This window comes from Miniopterus natalensis, chromosome 11, assembly GCF_054644295.1.
Source record: "Miniopterus natalensis isolate mMinNat1 chromosome 11, mMinNat1.hap1, whole genome shotgun sequence".
In the NCBI taxonomy this organism is placed as follows: Eukaryota; Metazoa; Chordata; class Mammalia; order Chiroptera; family Miniopteridae; genus Miniopterus; species Miniopterus natalensis.
Genome location: NC_142091.1, coordinates 43,374,299 through 43,395,574, shown reverse-complemented (window position 1 = coordinate 43,395,574; position 21,276 = coordinate 43,374,299). Strand labels below are relative to the sequence as shown.

Below are 21,276 nucleotides of genomic sequence, written 5' to 3'. Positions count from 1 at the left end.
TCACTAGCTGATTGAGGGGTCCAGGTAGGCTCAACCCTTTTCACAGAATGAGTGTATAAGTGTGTGTGAGGGAGAGAGGGAGGGAAGGAGGGAGCGAGCGACGGAGGGAGCGAGTGAACTGTAGCATCAGCCAGCTTCATCTCTCTGTTTCTCTCTCTAACTTGGTTTTGTCTGCTCCTACCTCTCTTGTGCTTCTTTGTATCTCTTCTGACTGTTTCCACCCTTGGTCTCTGTCTCTTTTGTCTCCATCTTTTCCCTTTTTTGGGATTCAGTTGTACCAGTTGTCAGTTCTGCCCACGGCCAAGCCAGGGTTAACAGGGAGGGAGATCTCATTTCATTTCCTGCCTCCACCCTCCAATTAAAATTGGTTCTTTTGCATCTCATTTCTGCTTCCTTCGGGTGTGACTCTCAGTCCCTGGGACAGTGACCTCCAGACCTGGAGCCTTCTAGGGGAGGCAGACCCGGGAGCCTTCAGAGTAAGTGGCCTCACTCCTCTCTCCTGTCACAGGATCTATGAGGCTGTCTCACTCTTTTTTCCCCCATCTTGGTCTCTTGGGCTTGGCTCTTTGCTGTAATGCTTCTGTCTCTAGCCGCAGCTTGGTGAGGGCTCTGCCTGTTCTCCTGGACTCTGGAATAACTCCCCGAGCAATGGGCACTGGAAGCTTGGAGAGGGAGGAAAGGTGCGAGGGAGACAGGCTCCCAGCAGCCACCTCCTAGATTCTCCCCTCCTTTTATGGAGAGTACAGGGACCCCCAGACATGACTGCCCTTAGCTTCTGACCTGCCTTGCTCTACCAAACAACCTCACTCGCTTTCCTCAGCACGGATGTTCTCTCCTTCCTCCTGACAAAGGCTTTGAACCCTGTTCCAACCCACATTCTCAGTTCTCTCCTCCTGTACTTCTCTCTCTCTCTCTCTCTCTCTCTCTCTCTCTCTCTCGCCAGCATTTCTAATGTGGCCTCTCTGTTGGATGGTGTTTTGGGTTTTTTTAGTCAGCATCTGCTACCCTCTCCCACGTTAAAACAAAACAGAATGTTGTTTTGACTTGATGTCACCTCAGGACCTTTCTGACTCCTTTCGCTGCCAAGTTTCTTGAAAGATTTGTCTATACATGTTTTTCTTCTGGCAGCTACACATGTTAGTGCCACTTCTTTACCTCCTAGCCTTTCATTGTTAATTTTTATTTTATCAGTGCAACATACTCATAATTTAAAAAGTCGATCAGCATTAAAAAGATTATGTTCCAAATAAAGTAGCTTTCTTGTCCACTCTCCCCGCCTCCGCCACCCCCAGTCTTTCTTCCCAGGGCAACTACTTTAGATTTCAAAGTGTTTCTTCTTACATCTCTGCACCTCTAAACGCACGTATAGGGCTACCTTTGACTCATCAATCTCGGGCATTATCCACTGACTTCCTATCCCTGTGCATCCCACCATTATCCTTTCAGCGTGGTTATGTTATACATTTTAGTTAGATCAATATTCAGTGGCTATGTTATTATTTCTATGCAAATATTATTTACACCTGAGTGTTGTAATTGACTGTTATGTAAACTTCTGGCTTCCTTTTTTGTCTTTCCTTTGTTACTTTTTTTCTAGAGCTAGTAATTTCCTTGTTTTACTTTTGTCTAGTTCTCTTGGTATTTACGGTTAGTTTCTCCCAGACCTTCTAATAGCCTCTCGGTAGGGTGTTTCTGAAGGCCAGTGTGGTGACAGCTCCTTGATTCCTTTGTTTGTCCATCAGACTGCCCGAGCTTGGCCTGGAGTCAAGCTGTAGAAGAGGGCTGGGGTTCGGAGGGAGATGGGGGGATCTGCTGGGCTCATTTCCTGTTGGTGACAGAGGAGTTCATCCCTTCGGCCCTTGCCTTATTTCTCAACTCTAATATTCAGAGGATGAGGTCAAGTTTTCCTCTGGTGATCAGTGGTCATCCAGTGGCGTCAGACGGAATGTGTGGGTGCTCCTGCTTCTTGACCTGGCCCAGCCCATGCGCACTGGGGCCTGGTGAGAGATTCAGAGGGTAGGTATCTAGGTGTTCACATCCAGCCCTTTAATACCAGCTTCGCCAAGCAGAAGTGAGCTAGTGGGCTTGGGCTACTGGGCCAGACCTGGCTTGGGAAGCTGTCTAATCAGAAAAGGGATCTGTTTCCGTTCAGTTCCTAGGACCTTGCTTGTTGGGCTCCTGCAGCAGGGAGCACATTGTCCCTGATCCCATTGTCCCATTGTCACTTCGAGCTCTCCCAGCTTACAGCCTCTGCACAGCCTAGAGCTCACACCAGGCATCCGGGCAGGCTCTAGCGCATGCTGGCTTCACAGGTTCTTTCCCAAATTAGCTTTGCTGACAGCAGAGATTTGCAGGGGAGCCTGAGGCTTAATTGTAAGTTGCTCCTGCGTTTCCAAATTGCCCTATGACTTGCGGCCAAAGTCCCTGTATCCTAACACAATTCTAAAATGTTCTCTATTCTTTTGGTATGTAGTCAGAATGCTGATATTTGAATCTCAACCACTTTCCTTGTTCCCAGATACCTCACTCTCAGACATTTTACTACTGAGACGGCTTCCCGTGGGCTTTAGTTCACAGGTTATCATTCTGACCTCTGAAAGCTGTCTATCAATCGTTGGTTTCCTTCTCCTGAAGACTGCTACCCTGCCCACATTTTAGTTCTCTGTGTTAAATATAACTCAAGACCCTGCTCTCCTTTCTCTGCTGCTCTCAACTCTACGTATCTCCAGTTTCGGGTAGCATTTAGCCTAACTGCCTGGTTTCTGTGCCGTCTACGATGTCTTTGTGTTTTCATCTCTTTCTGTCTCTCTACCCAGGTCATAGACCAGAATTTAAATCCCAGCTCTATGCCCATTGGTCTAGCTCTGGAAAATTCTAAAAACCCCTTTTTCTCTGACTGTCAAATTTCTCATCTGGAGGGATCCCCAAGACAGTTTATGTGACGATCAAAGAGATAATGTATCTTAATCACCCAGCCCAAAGTGAGCCCTCAGAGTGGCTCTTTCTTTTATCATGACTTGAACTTGTCTCCGTATCTGAATGAGATGACTTCCCGCTTTGAAATCCTGTGTTACTGAGTCCATGGGGCTGATGTAAGGCCAATGGGCTGATAAGTGTAGATTTTTTTTTTTTACCTTCTTGCCATATCTCAGCAGTCCCAGAAAACATAATTGTTTTCTTAACCTAGACTGTCTAAAGGAGGCATGTAGAGGCTGATAAGCAATGTGTGTGAGAGGGAGGGAAGGAGTGAGGGAGGAAGGGAAACAGATAAAGATCCATGCACCAGCATGCCTTACTTCTCTGCCACACAGACCATGTCGAAGAGGCACGCGGGGCATTTCCCCAGTCACTCCCTGCCTGTTTTGGAACTTGGCATGTATCTCCCTCCCCCTGGCTTGTGCTCAGTAGCCTGCTGAGCACCCAGAAAGCAGGGCAGACTGAGGCGCCTTCCCTCAGCTGGGCGCCTCTCCTCTCTTCTCACCCCCACCCTGCTTCTCCAGGTCACAGGTCTGAACTTTTCACACCAAGTACCATGGCCCTGCCCAACAACCCACAGGAGGCACTGCTTTGGGCCTTGAGGGACCTTGACAAAAATAGCTTCAAGATATTAAAGTTCCACTTACGGGACAAACCCCTGCCTGGGGGCCAAAGGCTGGCCCGAGGGGAGCTGGAGGGCCTGAATGACGTGGACCTGGCTTCTCGGCTGATCTCGATGTACGGAGCACTGGAGGCAGTGAAAGTGGTGTGCGAGGTGCTGAAGGGCATGAACCTGTTAGAACTTGTGGACCGGCTCAGCCACATCTGTCTAAATGGTAAGTACAGCAGGGGACAAAGGGAGGCCAGGGTGGCACTGGGATTCCCCCTCCCCATGACATTTCCAAAACTCCCAGAGCCTGTAACTTATGCCTTCTTTCACTCTTGCCCTATGCCCATGCCTGGGAGCCCCCATGCCTGAAGGTCCTAGTGGCCCTAGTGCTCTCCAGCTGAAGACTCTGAAGACTGAGCTGAGGGTGGGGTTTATTTAGAGAAAGATTAAAGTATCTTATGGCCACTGTCTCCAGTTGTAGTACCAGAGAAGGGGAGGGTATGGAGAAGGGGCTTGGAAACTGGGGATCGGAGCGTGGGGTCAGACCTCTCCTGGCTGATTCTCAGAGAGGACAGCCTGCTTCTGTGCCCTGCTCTGCCAAGGAACTGGTGGACCGACGGTGCCCTGGAGAGTGGGGTGGGCATGGAGCCTAAGTGGCCCCTGTCCCTTTTCATGGGTGCTGAAGAGGAGGGAGTGCCTTTTGGTGCCTGTGCTCCCTCCACAGGCTCCTTTCATGCTTGAAAGCTCCTCTAACCCAGAGATGGGAGGTTCCATAGACTCAGAGTCATGGCTCCTGCTCGGGAGCTGGTTTGTCTGCAGCAGCTGGCCTGACCTTGACTTAGAACAGCCTCCTGTGGCTTCACCATCCTGCGTCTTCCCTTCCCTTTGTCCTCTCTGTTCCCACCATTTCAGATGCACACTCAGTCACACACACAGAGGCTTTTGCACATACACATATCCTTCAAACACATACTTGCCGATGCAACTGATGTGCCATCCCTGCCTGAACACACACAAGTTTCTGTAAGCTCGCGCCCATGAGCACGCGTGGATACAAGCATTCACTCCTTCCCACAGATATTCACATACTGGACACAGCTTGCACACTTACACAGATGTGCACATGAACACCACACATGCGTATGCACACATGTGCACACATACCTATGCACATTGGTGGATATAACCTTCGTGGAGATACAAGTTACAGAGCACAGAAGATGAGAGAGTAAAGAACAGAGTCCAGAGTTCAAAGGGCCATTTTGTCTTTTTTTATTCCCATCTCACCACCTAATACACCATGTGTCTGGCTCAGATTACAGAGAAATATACCGGGAGTATGTGCGCTGCCTGGAGGAGAGGCAAGAAGAGGGAGTTGGCCACAGCTACAACGAGCTGCTCCTGGTGGCCAAGCCCGGCTCGGGGAGCCCCATTCCGGAGCAGGACCTGGACTCGGTCACAGTGGAGGCTCTCTTTGATTCAGGGGAAAAGCCTGCCAAACACCCGCCCATAGTGGTGCTCCAGGGATCCGCTGGTACCGGGAAGACGACACTGACAAGAAAAATGCTGCTGGACTGGGCCACTGGCACCCTGTACGCAGGCCGGTTTGATTATGTCTTTTACGTGAGCTGCAGAGAAGTGGTCCTGCTGCCGGAGGGCACGCTGGACCAGCTCCTCATGTGGTGCTGCGGGGACAGTAAAGCACCTGTCGCTGAGATTAGGAGGCAGCCAGAGAGGCTCCTGCTCATCCTGGATGGCTACGACGAGCTGCAGAGGCCCTTCGCCGGGAGGCTGCAGAGGCCGGGGCCCAGCCCCGCCGAGGACGTGCTGCGCCGCCTGCTCAGGAGAGAGGCGCTTCCCGCCTGCTCGCTCCTGGTGACCACGCGGCCCCTGGCCCTGCGGAGCCTGCAGTCCTTGCTGAAACGACCGCGCCATGTCCACGTCCTGGGCTTCTCCGAGGAGGAGAGGGAGAGGTATTTGAACTCCTATTTCCCAGATGAGGAACAAGCCCAAAAGGCCATTGCCTTTGTAAAAGGAAATGAGGTTCTCAAGAAAGCGTGTCAGGTCCCGGGCATTTGCTGGGTGGTCTGCTCCTGGCTGAAGGGGCAGATGGAGCGAGGCGGAGAGGTCTCGGAAACTCCCAGCAACGGCACTGACATCTTCATGGCCTATGTGTCCACCTTCCTGCCACCCAGCGACAGCGAGGGCTGCTCCGAGCTCACCCGAGACAAGGTCCTGAGGGGGCTGTGCTCCTTGGCAGCCGAGGGGATCCAGCGCCAGAGGTTCCTGTTTGAAGAAGCTGACCTCAGGAAGCACAGTTTAGACGGGCCCAGCCTTGCGGCTTTCCTGAGCAGCCACGATTACCAAGAGGGACTTGACATCAAGAAGTTCTACAGCTTCCGCCACATCAGCTTCCAGGAGTTTTTTCATGCTATGTCCTACCTGGTGAAAGAAGACCAGAGCCAGCTCGGGGAGGAGTCCCTCAGAGAACTGAACAGGCTGCTGGATGACAGGGAGCAGGCGGGGGGCGAGGAGATGACCCTCAGCATGCAGTTTTTATTGGACATATCGAAAAAAGAGAGCTCCTCCAAACTGGAGCTAACGTTCTGCTTCAAAATTTCCCCCTCGATAAAGCAGGATCTGAAGAATTTCAAAGAACAGATGAGCTCTCTAAAGCATAACAGGACCTGGGATTTGGAACTGTCCCTGTACCAGTCTAAGATGCAGAATCTGCGAAGGAGTGTTCAGATAAGCAAGGTAGGGCTTACGGCTCAACATTCGAATGAAAGGAAACCCCATAGCAGCACCTCATTTTCTGTCAAAACCCACTTGAGTAATGCAGGGAGAGAGGAGCAAAAATGTCTAACTGTGGACGAAGGGAACACAGCAGGGACACAGAAGCAGGCTCCTAACGGGAAAGGCAGAGGGAAGAGTAACTAGAGGCAAGGAGGGTGGAAGCGGGACAGGAAGCACAGAAATGGGGACACGAGAGCTGACGGTGGGGTGGAGAGACAGACCACGGGGGAGGACAGTGGAAAGCAACGCGGAGCTGTGAGGTGAGATTAATGGGCACACGGCGTGGAAGGACAGAGGAGCAGAGAGAAAAGAGAAGTAGGTAGAGGCGCAGAAGACTTGGAACGTAGGGCGTGGGGAAAAGCCATGTGGAATGAGCCCTTAAGAACAAGCACGTGTGTCAGCAATGACTCCAGCTCAGCTATTTAGCACTGCTTTCCCCCAAGGCTCTTTGTAACTGCCCCAAATGCAGTCTTATCATAGTCTGACATTTGACTCTTTCCTAGAAAATAAACTCCTTAATATCATAAAGTGTGTGTTGTGCTCACTCTGTAAGATTGGATAACAAGAGGCAAACCAATGTCAACATTTAAAGGAAATATTGGCCCAGCTGGGCGTGGCTCAGCCGTTGAGCGTCGACCTAGGATCCAGGCAATCAGGGTTCGATTCCCAGCCAGGGCACATGCCCAGGTTGCAGGCTGCAGCCGATCAATGACTCTCTCATCATTGATGTTTCTATCTCTCTCTCCCTTCTCTTTCCTCTCTCTGAAATCAATAAAGATATATTAAAAAAAAAAAAGGAAATATTGTACTGTAGCAAACAGAATGGCCCTTTGACTCTGTATTTGTGACCGACTGCTGCTTAAATAAGTAGTACCTTCCCATCTTTCTAGAAACTTCTAGAATTTCCATGTTGGAAATGAGCCATGGCTTGTCACAGACCTTTGGTCTTAGAAGCTATTCTGTGACTTGACTTACCTCTATGCTAAGAACATGCCGCTGTTGTCTCCAGCTGTATCATGAACTGGCTTCTTTTTTGGAAAGACCAGTCATTTCCAAGCACTAACTCATAATCTTTTTTTCTGCGTTGGTTCCCTCTGTACAGAAAAGAAGAAGAATTATAGACATAGATGTGGTCAGGTCCCAACCCTCATTTCATAGGTGAGGAAACTGAAGTTCAGTCAGGAGCCCCATTCATTTCTGGAGTTTGTAGACGCCCTCAAAGCCCCTGTACAGGCGCCATGAACCTACCCCCACCCCGGCCTGCTGCTGGCTCCATGCAGCTGAGAGCACTGATGCTGCCTCAGACTCTCGGTGCCCCACAGAAAGTTACAGACGCTTCTCACCCATTTTTATTGCTGTCATGACTCTTCCTAAGTTGATTCCACGTACACCAATTCCAGCAATCCGCTGGATGTGCCCAGACATCTGAATCCAAGGGAACTCAGCCCTGAGTGGTCAGCTTTGTACGCCATGACATCAATTATTATTAACTCTTCCTCTCACAGGAAGCTTGGTGGCTCTACATTTGGTAATTATATACATAGCATGTTGAACACATAGATTGCATGTGTATATAGAATGTGTAAGAAACCGTGTGTGTGCAGTTTGTACTGGATTACTGAAGAGGCTGGTTGGCACCTACTGGGCTGGGCTGTGTTGACCCCTAAAGGGCTTAGATGTTCTCAGCAGGCCAGCTCCTGAATGTCATAGAGAATTTGGGAACAATGAAACAGGTGCCCAGCCACATTGCTGGACTACCATGTGGCCAAGGAGGTCTGTTTTAATAAAACATGGTTCTAACATCCAGTTGAGGTTTAAACAGGTTATTTCACTTAGGATTCACATTCAGTTCAAACTAGCTTGAGCAAAACTTAAATGACTGACTGTATTCATTTAAATAAAAAAACTGACTTGCAGTTTTACGTATGTCTTGCTCACGCTAACAATATTGTCTAGGCTCTCACTCTCTCTCCTCCCTGTCCTTTTTATAGTTGCCTTTGGCTCTTATTTCAGGAAGTAACTTTTACGTGTCAGAGAAGATGGCCATAGGGACTTCAGCTTAAACCGCCCTTACAGTCAACGATCCCAAAGGAAGAGAAGAGTGTTTACTAACAACTGTCCCAGGGAAGTTGGGGGAGGGTTCTGACTTCACCCTGGGTAGGCGCAGAGCCTTGAACAATTAATTCCTGTGGTCTGGAAAATAAATTCTGATTGTCTAGACCTGAGTTTCATGGCCTAGGTCACTGCCACACCCCTAGGGCTAAGAAAGGTCAACACCTCCAAAAGTGCATAGAATGGGAGAGTGGCTTCCCACAGGAAAGGATTTTGAGCAGAAAAAAAAAGTCACACAGCTATGTACACAGAGTGTGTCTGATGGATTGGGGTTCCCTGAGGGGGCTGAGTAAAAGGGAGTGATAATGAGGCCCCTCCGTGTAGGAGTCTGGAAGGATGGGTGCAACCAAGCTACCAGGCTTGGTGGTTAGAGGGAGTAATTCCAGGAGCAGAGAGAGCTGGGCCTACCGGTTCCTTACTTAGCCACCCTCTAGGGGGCGAGAGGTATGAACCATGGGAAAGAGAAGTCTGTGGCCAAAAGGAAGGAGCTCCGTGCCTATGGGATAGCTGCGTGAACCCTTTCTGAAAGAGTGGGGTTTGAGAGTGGCAGGGAGGAAGGGATCAGACAAAATACAAGATGCCCGGACAAATTTGAATTTCAGGCAAACAATAATATTTTTGCAGGAGACATACTTAAACCAAAATTACTTGTTGTTTATCTGAAATTTAAGTTTCATGACAACCCCCCCCCCCTTAGTGTTTCTATATTTCTACTAGAAAATAAAACATTTTGGTAAGGACACCTCGGCTTTCCACTCAGTAACTTCAATCTACTTGCCTCCACGTGCTTTCTGTCAATGCAGAAACTGTCTACCCCATGCAATCAGACCTTCCGTCTAGATCACCCTGCCTTTGCTCTCCCCTCACCCCTTTCTCCCTTCTTCTCTCTGCCTGCTTACTAACTTTCACCCAGCCTCCGCTTTCATTTCCTAAGGGGGAGGCCGTGGTGGAATTGAGTCTCTTGAGCTGTTTATTCCCTGGAGAAATCTGAAAAAGTATTGCTCCACGTTTGTGCATCGAGCTTTCTTAGGCCTATGTAGGAGAGTCTGCATCAATTGAGCATAAATTCTCCGGAGAAGGATCCTCCCAGGGCAACAAGTCAAAGCCATATAATGTCATAAAATCAGTCCACTGAATTACCGAGTTGTATTTATGGGAGAGGTATGGTTTTGTTTTATTTTGTTTTTTAACTAAAGAGGTGAAATCTGATTAATTGGGATGAAAATCAGAGGCAGTCAGTAGGTCAGGTCCTGCTTATGTAACTATTACTGGGTTTACCATTTAGAGTTCTTCTCACTGATAACTGGGCATGCCCATCAAGTGAGAGCTCAGTGCTCAGGTAAGAATGTCAACGACTCTGCCTTTCATATTCATATATCCAATCATTTGGTTAATGATTAGAGCTTAGAGGTGGTCTGCTTGCATGAATCATCAATTCACAGAGCTTTGTAGCTGGGGTGGGTGGTGCTCAGAAATGAATCTGGTCATGCAGAAAGGTGACACCCAGAAAAGGGAGTGATTTGCCCAAAGTCACACAGAGAGTTGACACTGGAGCCAGAGCGCATGCCAGTGGATTAGGTCGGCAAAGGGCAGTTCCCGTTAAAGGGAGAAGGCAGCGCGTTCAGGTTCAGTTGTTTTTAATCACTCACGAAGGCAGCGATTTAGCTTGGTTCCATGACTTTCTCAGCCCCCGGAAGCCTGTCTGTTTTTAACAGGATGCTCTAAGTTATCTTACTTTTATAATTTAATTTGTATATACTTGGAATTCAATAGATACTTTTGTCTATTAGAAATGGTACTTAAATGTTTTTTTCCTGCAGTCTACTTTACTAATTTTAGAAGACTTTTTGACATCTAAAATATAATTATTAAAGTTAATACAGACATTTAATTTTAACATATCACTATGGTCCAACTCGGTAAATCAACTTGCCTTTTCCTCTCAGCTAATGCTGAGCTCAAGACAACGTACCCTGTCTTCAGCCTGCTCGTCCTTCTGTCCTGGCTTCCTCACGTCCCACACTGAAGTCCTCCTGGATGTCAGGCATCACACCAAGACCAGCAGGCCCCTGTTCTAGTACTCAGGTGTCACTGAGCAAGTCAGCCTTCTTCCTGTGCCTTCCTCTCTCCTCTTCCTGGCTTTTCTACCTGCGACATCCTGCGATTATGGCCGTTCACTCTCCCTCTCCATTCAGATGTAAGTTTTCCTCTGTAAACTTCTACAGCACTTGTTCCCACTCTGGCTTCCCTTAAATGCCAGCCTGAGAAGTGGGCGTTTTATTTCACGGATAAGAGGAGACCCTGAAGGTTCTGGGAGAGGGGATGATAATATTTTGGGAGAGGTATGAGGGATGGATTGGAGAAGTTACAAAATGTGGAGAAGCCAGTTAGGAGACCATTTAGTAATGGGGGGAGGCTGGTGGAGAAAAGGAGGCAGAGAGCTGGAGCGGTCAGTGGGGACGAACCTGCTACGGCCAAAGGGACTCCAGATCCTTGGGCCTGACAGTGATAGGATGCTGGGGACAGGGTGGAGTTGGTCTGGGTGACTGGGGAGGTAAAGGGGGAGAAGTGAGATGCTCTGCTCAGAGAGGGGCTCGGGAAGGGCAGCTGGACTGGGAGATAGAGGGTCAGCTCTGCTTGGGATTGGCTGGCCCACAGGACTCAGGCAACATGCATGCCTCCTATGTGCCCACCCACTATTCCAGGGACCCTTCAGCCTGGCTGTCATATGAATGGAAGGGAAACCCTGTAGCTTGAAGATTTCTATGAACAAATCAGACAAACACCCATGTCAGAGCTAGAAGGGATGCCCAGGGTTATTTTCCTGTTTCCAACAACACAGGGGAGCCTGAATGTGGGGAGAGGCAGACATTCATATTGGGGTTGGTGGCAGAGTTAGGAAGAGAGCCCAATTCAATGGTATTTCCAATCCCACAAGGGGCCTCAAAATTCTACAAAGTCATGGGTTAATTCTGGGGCTATTTCAGTTGGTGATGATTGTTATGGAAAAAATAAACCAGGGAGATGGGAGTCAGAAAATGCTGGGGTAGGGGTTGCTATTTTATGCTGTGTGGCCAGGGAAGACGTCTCTGTTGAGTTTATGGCTCAAATGTATCTCTGAGAGTACACAGGCATCCATAAGGTAGATGCTCAACCAGTGTTTTACTGAATTATTAATGGTTAAATAAACTTTCGAGGGGGGGGGAAGGGGAGACTGTTTAAATGACAGGGTCAGAATGACCAAAAATGGTCTTTTCTATAGCCCTGAAAGCCATTTTATGGTCACAAAAATGAGCCATGGAGAACTGACCTCTAAAGTTTCTCATTCAGGCAAATTTCAAAAAATTTGTCAAATCTGCTCTAGCCAGAAATCAGTGTGCTTGAAGCAATCTACTGATGTTCACTGAGAAAAGTGCACCTAAAGTTTACCCCTTTGAGTGTTTCCGTATCTGTTTAGGCGTCCTATTGATATATTTCATTTTGACAAAGTAATATAAATGCATTTTACATTTTGGCGCTTATCATAAACATTCATAAAAAATTTGTTTTAATTTAACTTTGAATTATGATTTTTTTCAGGACTTTTTGCTATAGGTTTATTTAAAAATTGTTATATAAATGTACAATTGAAAAGAACAGATGTACACATCACTGTGATGGACAATGGGTTCTAAATAATATAACGTCTATGTAAGTTTTAGGAACAGGGTTAATTGTTAACCTAACAAAAAAGGTGCCAGAAAATATCTGCTGTTATTACTATTTTTTTGCAGTTTTATAACTTCATTTGACAATCGGCGGTTTTTTCTCTTCCACATTAACTGCTTGTAGATCTTTGAAAGTGATGACAGGTACAAGGGAACCAACATAGAGAAGCTTGTCTGGTGACTCTTCATCGTCGTTACGTTTTCTGGACAACGGCCCCCGGGTGCGGTGGGGGACACTCCTTATTCCTGTGACCCACACGGCTTTGTGGAGCTGGGTCGGTGCACACATCTGGAGTCCCATGTCCTCCAGGGCAAATCTCCGGATCTCCGTGAGTGCCCGAGGGCACACTTCCTGACACCACCCCTGGGTGCCTTGTGAATGTTGATGGCCTGTTCCCTGGTCACCTCGGTGACGGCAGAACGGCCCTTCTTCTTCTCACCCCCTTCTTTGTGGGAGCCATTCTGCTGGGCCCAAGTTAGAAAGCCATTTGCAGTTATTCTGTACTTTTAAAACAAAATTTCTGAGCCGAAATTCTCCACTTCTTCATTTGTATATTAGAGGGTTCATATTGGCCATTCTCAAAATTGCCAACCTGAAGATCTGTCAAAATGAGCTCATCATTTCATCTCCTGCCAAGAGTTTCAGGCTTGCACTCTCAGCTATTGCACAGTGACTTCATAATTAACAGGCGATGTCGATAAAAACAATATACCCTCCCCTACCAAAATGAAACGGCAAAATAAGAGCTCTGTGGTTGAATTCACCCTCTTGGGCTTTTCAAACTTTCCTGAACTCCAAGAGCAGCTCTTTGGGGTTTTCTTGATTATTTATCTGGCGACCCTGATGGGAAATGCCATTATCATTGTCCTCATCTCCCTGGAACAGAGCCTCCACGTTCCCATGTACCTGTTCCTCCTGAACCTGTCTGTGGTGGAAGTGAGTTTCAGTGCGGTCATCATGCCGCAAATGCTGCTGGTTCTCTCCACTGAGAAAACGACAATTACTTTTTCAGGCTGCTTTGCACAGATGTATTTCCTTCTTCTTTTTGGTGGGACGGAATGCTTCCTCCTGGGAGCCATGGCTTATGACAGATTTGTCGCAATCTGCCATCCTCTGAGCTACCCAATGATTATGAACAAAAGGGTTTTCATGAAATTGGTCATCTTCTCATGGGTCTCAGGGATCATGGTGGCTACCGTGCAGGCTACATGGGTTTTTAGTTTTCCCTTTTGTGGCCCCAGTGAAATCAATCACCTCTTCTGTGAAACTCCCCCAGTGCTAGAGCTTGCGTGTGCTGACACCTTCTTGTTTGAAGTCTATGCATTCGCTGGCACCGTTTTGATTGTCATGGTTCCTTCCGTGTTGATTCTCTCGTCTTACGTTCGCATTCTCTTTGCCATCCTGAGATGTCATCGACCGCCGGGAGGCAAAAGGCCTTTTCCACCTGTGCCTCCCACCTCACATCTGTGACCCTCTTCTATGGAACAGCCAGTATGACTTATTTACAGCCCAAATCTGGCTACTCCCCAGAGACCAAGAAACTGATGTCACTGTCTTACTCACTCCTGACGCCTCTGCTGAATCCACTGATCTACAGCTTGCGCAACAGTGAGATGAAAAGAGCTTTGATGAAGTTATGGCGAAGAAAAGTAGGTTTGCACACATTCTGACTGGGCTGGGAAGCCACGTGATATCTGTCATCGCTCGACTGAACTCTATTTTAATAAATGGCCAAACACTGCATTTTTGGGTATGAATATGTGTAATAAGTTCCATAATATATTAGGGCTCCCTCCCTAATATATTAATAGTGTACTGCTGTCATTCATTTTTATACAGATCTGTAAGTTTTCATAATATATAACAATTTATTTATCAATTCCTCTGTTATGATCATCAGGTCATTACTGAATTATTGTCACTTAGATGAAGCTTCAATAAACACCTAGTTTCACATGCTCTCACGTACTGATGTTTTATTTCTCAAAGTTGATAGTTTGATAGATTCCTCAAAGTTGGCCTGATGGGATGGAGTATACGTGTTTACAAATTTTAACAGCTGTTGTAGAATTACTTTTCAAAATGATTGTAACTCCTTCAGATGGACCCGAAGGCCCACTCTGCTGCACTAACCTGGTTAAGTTTCAAGAGACCAACAGATAGATGAGATTTTTATTTCTGGAGTGAAAACCTGTCCCATGAATGGCTAAACCAAGTACAGTTATTTTGGTGAGACCAAACTGGTTCTACTCCCTGGACTTACACAGATTACTATCCAAAACGGAATTTCTCTTGGTATTTTTCCAGATATTCATCAGAATGTTGGTGGCCAGAGAACTACTTGGGAGCTCCCCTGAAGTCTCACTCGGTAGTTTTAGAATCTTTTTCAGTTAGAGGCCACTCTTTGTTGTAGAGGCTTCCGTTAAAGTTCCCTTTGAAGGCCCCAAATGCTTCTGACACATTGTTTGTAAACATTGGGTGATTCACTTTTCTTTTATTGTGGGAAACTCAGTAGTTACCTATTTGTGCATATTTTCTATGATCCCTGAGTCACATCATCAACTAGCACATGGAGAGAAAGGAGTTATAATTTCTCACTTAGCAAAATCTGAAACATTTAATGTTTGCCTCCTAGTTCAATGTTGCTATTCAAAAACAGAGAGGGGCCCTTTATTGAACCTATAACACATGAGCTCCTACTGCTTAGTTTCTGCTCCCGGATGATGATAAAGGGGTAAAACACTATTTCCATTGTCGTTCAGCTGTGGGAAAAACAATTTTTTAATTACTACTGCCTCTGCCAAAACTGAGAAGTAAAGATGCAAAACTGATTGGATTTTCACAAAAGGAAATGTTGTCATCAAATGGTTGAAACCAGTTTGAGTAATATTTGAATGTTGTATAACCTTTTCAGTGGGGCATTAAATAGGCATTTGGAAGTCCTTTAATCAGATTCTGTCTCTTGGTGTCCTGAAATTTCCTTCTCGTAGCCCTTAGAATTAGAGGGTTCAATTAAACAGAAGAAAAATCTCCCAAAGCCTAAACCCCAAGACAAATAACTTCATTTTGATTTTTGTTCTTTGTTTCATTTGTTCATTCATTGATTAAACATGCTTTTGTTAGGGGTGACTTAATGGGACTGTCCCTGGGGAAAGACAGCCTCTGTTCTTGAGGAATTAGAAGTTTACGGGAAGATCACTGATTTTGGGCGGTCACAGAAGCCAGCCATGCCATACCTACGTCTCCACCCCAGGTGAGGAATGAAGTTGAACGGGCAAGGTCCAGGGTTTCGCTACATAGGTGATGATTGCCAAGTCTCTGATTCTCCATGTAGGTATGAGTTTCACAAAAACAACCTGTCCAAAAGGACCCTGTTATGATTCTACTCTGAACAGCAGCAACACGCTTTCCTGGCTTTGAAGTTTCGACACCAAGATTTCCAACCATAATCAACGTGAACAAGAAAAAAGTGAATTTTAAAATGTAAAACTTATGTCTCCTCTTGCTTAAAGTGTGTCAAAACATGCCATTTTCTCTCCATCTGATATGTTTTTCACTCCATTTTTTAGCTGATTAATTCTTTAAAAATTTTTTAAAAATTGAATTTATTGGGGTGACATTGGCTCACATAACCATACAGGTTTCAAATATACAGCTCAACAAAACATCACCTGCACATTGCATTGTGCTTTCTTTAGACCTTAATGTGTTCTTTCCTTGAGGCAACCATTCTTGACTCCCCCAAACCCCAGCTTCTTTTCCCAAATTATTCTCCCTCTGAACACTCTGTCCTTTCTTCATAGCCCTTATTAAATTTTCTTTCTTGTAGCAGTTGCTTGGCTGATATTTGACAGCTCCAGGCTGCTTTATGATGTAGTCCCTTTTTTCCTTACCAGGCCCAGTGTGTCCCTGGGTGGGTTTTATTGTGACTTAACCCTGTGTATAGGCCTGGTGACCAGGTATCTTTTACATAGTTTTCCTGCAGTTACTGGGAGGGATTGGCTACTTCTGTAGTTTCAGAAGGTTCAGAGATGTCTTGGGAGTGAAAAATCACTGGAGACATCCATCCAGATTTCCCATCCATGCCTCAAGTCTTTAGATTTTTCCAACTCTGGTTTCAATTTGGCATAACAGAACTTCCTCGATTAAGCACTGAACTATCTTTGAAGTTCAGCCATGCTGATGATTAAACCCTGGATTTGATCTTCAGCTTTCTCCATGCTTGGCCATTGCAAAAGATGAGGGTGCTTGTGAACTACTGAAATGCTCTTTGGCTCCCACACTGTGTTTTCAGTGGTTTGTTGACTGCACTCAGCTTTTTAGTTATCTATCTGCGGTAATCAATGCAATATAGCAACAACTATATAATTCCATTATCCTTTGATTTATCAACCTTCATCACCTCCAAAGTTTGGATGCCCAAGTCCTTGTACTGACCAGTACATTTCCTGCCACAGTTACATAATTCCAAGTCACCATTCCTGAAAGCTTTTATTGCTAAACTTGGTGGCCTAGTATATAGTCAGACTTTGGAAAATGTTCTGTGTGAGATTAAAAATGATGTGCTTTCTTCCAAGTTTCTGATACAATGTGCTCTATATGTGTACTAGACTAAGTTGTATTGTGAATATTTTCTTTATCCTTACTGATCTATTTATTTCACCTATCAATTACTTAAAGAGGCATGTTACAGTTCCCTTGTGATTGATTCAGTCAATAATTGCTAGTTATATTTTGCAGCCAAATTATTGGATACTCACAGGTTTAGAATTGTTGTATTTTCTTGGAGAATTGAACCTTTCTTTTCTCATTATGAAGTAACTCTCTTTGTCTCTCCTAATGTTTGTTGATCCAAAGCATGCTTTTTCTGATAATAGTTACATAAGTTTCCTTTTATGTACCTATATTGTTTTGGAATATCTTTTTCTTTTTAACCTTTCCATATCCTTATGACTTAAATGTACCTGTGCCGAGGAGTGCTGTGGAGAAAAAATAAATCAGAATAGTAGCGTTGCAATTGGGGTTCAATTTTAAATAGGTTGATCTGGAAAGATTTTATGGAGAGGGTCCCACTTAGCATTCTTGAGAGCAGTAGTCCATGCTCAGGGAAAAACAAAGGCAGTAGCTGTGATATGAGAACATAGCTGGTGGATCTGAGAAATGGCAGGGAAGCTGCCTGGATGAACAGGAGTGAACAGGGGATGCGCCAAGGATGAGCCCAGAGGGCCCAGGTGGGGAAACGGATCTTTAATCCATGTTTTTGAGTTTGGCTTCTACACGGAATGGGATAGGGTGCTACTGACATACTCTGAGCAGAGGAAACGGAGGAAGAGAGAAGTTCGGAGACTATGGCAATTATCCAACTGAGAGAATTAAGCAGGGTGGACCAGAGTGCTAGGTTTGCGAAAGGTGAGAATTTTTAACACTGTATTTTGAAGACAGAGCCACAGATAGGTGATAGGTTTGATGTGGTTTGGGAGGGAAAATGGATTCCAGGATGACTCCTAGGCTTTGGCTTGTGTAACTAGAAGCTTTAAGCTGCTATTACCTGAGATGAGGAATGCAGAGGGCGGGGCAGGTTTCAGGAAAAGATCAGGAGTTCAGTTTTGGACACATTAATAAATAAAGCTGTTTACTTATTTTTAAAATTTACTTATTAGTAGCCTATATTTCATTTTTGACTTCCTGTTAACAGAAGAGATACTTTCAGAATATTGAAAAATTTCCAAGACTTTTAGTTTCTTTTTTCTCTATCTGGTGGTTGTTTTGCAGTTTTATTGCAAAGTATGTTATGTGTATGACCACCAAGTATTTGAATTTATTAATATTTTCTTTCTGACAAATACATAATCAATTTTTATAAATATTGTATAAATGTTTTGGGAAGAAAATAGAGTTAGCAGCATAAAAAGTGTTGGTTCTGTCTTATATTTAGTCTCTCATTATCATCTGTTAAATCAAAATTTTGTTATTAAGATCTTCCTGTTTGTATGTCTTTTTTTTTTTTTTTTGGTCTATTTTATCTGTCAATCATTGAGGAAGATGTGTTAAAGTTTCCACATTTTGAATTTTGTTTTATCAATTTAGTACTATTGGCTATGAATTATAGTTTGAGGTTAATAACATTACTTCCTTTTTATCCCTGTTAGCACGTATCTAAAATGTTTCTATACACTTTTCACTGACGTCTGATACACACATAGGAAAGTGTAAAAATCAAGACTCTACATCTTGATGACTTCTCACAAAGTACACATCACCTGCATTCTCATCACTGACGGCGATGAATAGAACATAGTGGTAAGATGGAAGCCCACAGGGGGCTTTACGGGGTATGAATCATGGAAAGAACACACTAGGCAGCATTTCCCTCGCTTGGTGCAGGTGACTGGTTCATGCATGGGGTGCTGCCCACCATGGTGAATGATGTGGGAAGGATCCTTGGATTAGAATCTGTGAATGAAAATCCCTCTTCCTCGGGATAACTGGTGCATTTCCCACTGGATACAGATTACACTCAATAAAGCCTTATTACTGCCAGCAGGGGTGAACTTCCTTGAAGGTAACCTGCATTCTGGCCACATCATCGAGTTCTGGACAAAGCTGAACCTGCAGACTCATTTATTTCTTCACTCTGCTGGGACTGAGCCAATGGCCTATTAATTGTTTAAGCCAGTTTGGACTGATCCTGGAGGAGTCCCTGATTCTCACATGCATACCACGAGATGAATGGCGTTATGTTTATTTTACAGGGAAAGTAATAGAATCAGAGGAGCTAAATGACTTAGAGCATACAAACTAGTCCAGATCTTTTGACTCCTAGTTTAAAATTTCTACCTATGAAAACAATTGCAATGACATTTTTCTTAAAAATTTTCAGTACTCTATATTCTTTCTGGAAATGATCAAAAGTTCTTCGATGAGGAGAGGGCCAGGCTTTCTACAAAGCTTCAGTAGACTTGCCTTAACTTGTTTCTGACCACTGCCCAAACTGTGCATCCCATCTCCTCAGATCCTCTACCTCTAGCTCACACCCTCACCCCCCCTCTACTGCTCTCTTCTCCCCGCCCCCCCCCCCAGTTATAACCTTTATTCAGCCTCTGCTTCCACCTCCTAATGGGAGGTGTCATGGTGAAACTGAGTCTCTTGTGTGAAGAGGCATTTTCCCTATGGGAATATGAAGGAGTGGTGGCTCCAAGTTTGTGCTCTTGAGCTTTCTCACTAGAGGGGCCAAGTTCAAGCCTCTTTAGATATCACTTGACAAAAGTGTTTATGAATTGTTTCCACGTTCTCCAGGGAGAGATTCTCTAGGGCATATAATTCAATGTCATATAATGTTCTAGAATCAGTGCACTAAATCACTGAGTTGTATTTACGAGAAGGTGGCTTTTGCTAGAGGTAAAAACTTCTGATACAGTAGTGTGAGCTTAGAGAGACAGAGTCAGTAGGTAGGAAAGGGAAGCTCCTGCTTGTGTGCCTGAGAGTGGGCTTTCCGTGTACAGCTCTTCCCCCTGAGAGCTGGAGATGCTGTTGCAGGGATCTCTCTGCGCTCAGGAACCACCAGACACAGCTGAAACATTTGAATCAGAGGACTCTTGGGTTTGATGCTATTCAATTTGTTTTTCTCTTGTTTTTAGAGAAGAGTTCAGGCAACAATTAGGGGTAGAAGTACTTTGCATGAACTAATTATCAAATCTTAGAAGTTTGCAACTGGAAGGGAGCTTGGTAAAGAAGTCTAATTCTTACCTTTTCAATGGCAAGGATCAGTGAGTTATCCAAGACAGTCTAAGGGTCTTCTAAATTCCGGAGAAGATGTGGAGCGTCTGTGGTCATTCACGGATGTTCTGTTCCATAACATGCCTACAATCAGTCCTACAAGGTTTTCTACTTTATTTATACGATACCCTAAATTTTCTAATTTAAAAAATCTATCCACTTTTATTTTTTTCATCCTCACCTGAGGTTATATATATTTTTATCTTAGATAGAGAGAGACAGAGAGAGAGAGGGAGGCCCGTCAGTTGCCTCCTGTATGTGCCCTAATGGGAATCGAACCCGCAACCTTTTTGGTGTACAGGATGACACTTCAACCAACTAAGCCACCTGGCCGGAGCTAAAAAAAATCTATCTAATTTTAAATACTTGCAACTGAATACATGTTATTTTTTTTCCCCATTAGAAATTGGTTTTAAATGTTTAACCCTGTGACCATTTTACTAATTTTAGGTGATTTTTTAATATTGAAATTATAATTATTATGGTTAATACAGCCATTTAATTTTAATGGATGTTTATGATCAAACACAGAAATAAATCAACTTGCCTCCTGTCCGCTAATGTCCTACTAATCTGCACTCAAGACAGTATTAAATGCCTTCAGCTCACTTTGTCCTGCTGTGGTCTCCTGGGTTTCTCGTCTCCCACGGTGTATGTGCTGCTCTCAAGACATCACACAGAGGACAGTAGGCTCTCTTGTAATAAGGTGTCGTCAAATACCTCCGACCTCTTGCCTTTCTCCTTACACCTAACATAACTTCCCCTGATGGATCCTGTGATTATGGCTCTTCACCCTTCCTCTCCGCTCAGAATTAGCCTGACCCTCATTGAAATGTCTAAAGCACTTGTTACAACTTCCGCTTCCCAGACGTTTTGTGTGCTGGTTGCACTTTTTAAGACACTCTATTCTATTCCTTAAAGGTATCGTGGATTGTCCTCATTTTTCATTCCTTACTCATCAAACATTGGCTTAGCGTTTATCACAGGCAGGGACGGTTTCAGCCAATGTGAACACAGTGGTCCCTCGGCTTTCGAATGTGATCCATTCTGGAAGCCCGTCGGAGCTCTGAAACGCTGGCAAACGGAGGGATCCGCAGCCGGCAGCTGGGCCTCGGGGTCTTGCCCTCAGCGGAAGCCGGGGGCGTGTTCCACTTCCGGGGCACGTTGGAAAACCGAAGCGTTTCCCTCCGGGTTTACGGCTTCGTAAACAGAAATGTTCCTCAGCGGAGACGTTGGAAAACCGAGGCACCACTGTACAGCAAAGAACAAAAAAGAAATCTTTGGATCCTGAACTTTAT

The 21,276-nt window shown here is 45.2% G+C and overlaps 2 protein-coding genes and 1 pseudogene across 2 annotated transcripts; 2 read left to right on the top strand and 1 right to left on the bottom strand.

Moving 5' to 3' along the window:
* Positions 1 to 3,532: 3,532 nt before the first annotated feature.
* On the top strand, positions 3,533 to 6,526 carry NLRP10 (NLR family pyrin domain containing 10). Its single transcript, XM_016213936.2, has 2 exons — positions 3,533 to 3,812; positions 4,902 to 6,526. Exons 1-2 carry the CDS (start codon positions 3,533 to 3,535, stop codon positions 6,524 to 6,526), a joined length of 1,905 nt encoding a protein of 634 aa, XP_016069422.2.
* A 5,751-nt stretch (positions 6,527 to 12,277) lies between these two features.
* On the bottom strand, positions 12,278 to 12,749 carry LOC148091999 (large ribosomal subunit protein eL31 pseudogene; annotated as a pseudogene).
* A 157-nt stretch (positions 12,750 to 12,906) lies between these two features.
* Positions 12,907 to 13,872, top strand: LOC107537838 (olfactory receptor 10A3). The gene is given in 2 exon segments (XM_087822244.1): positions 12,907 to 13,604; positions 13,607 to 13,872. Coding segments are annotated over 2 exon segments (942 nt in total). The 5' UTR covers positions 12,907 to 12,928.
* Positions 13,873 to 21,276: the final 7,404 nt, after the last annotated feature.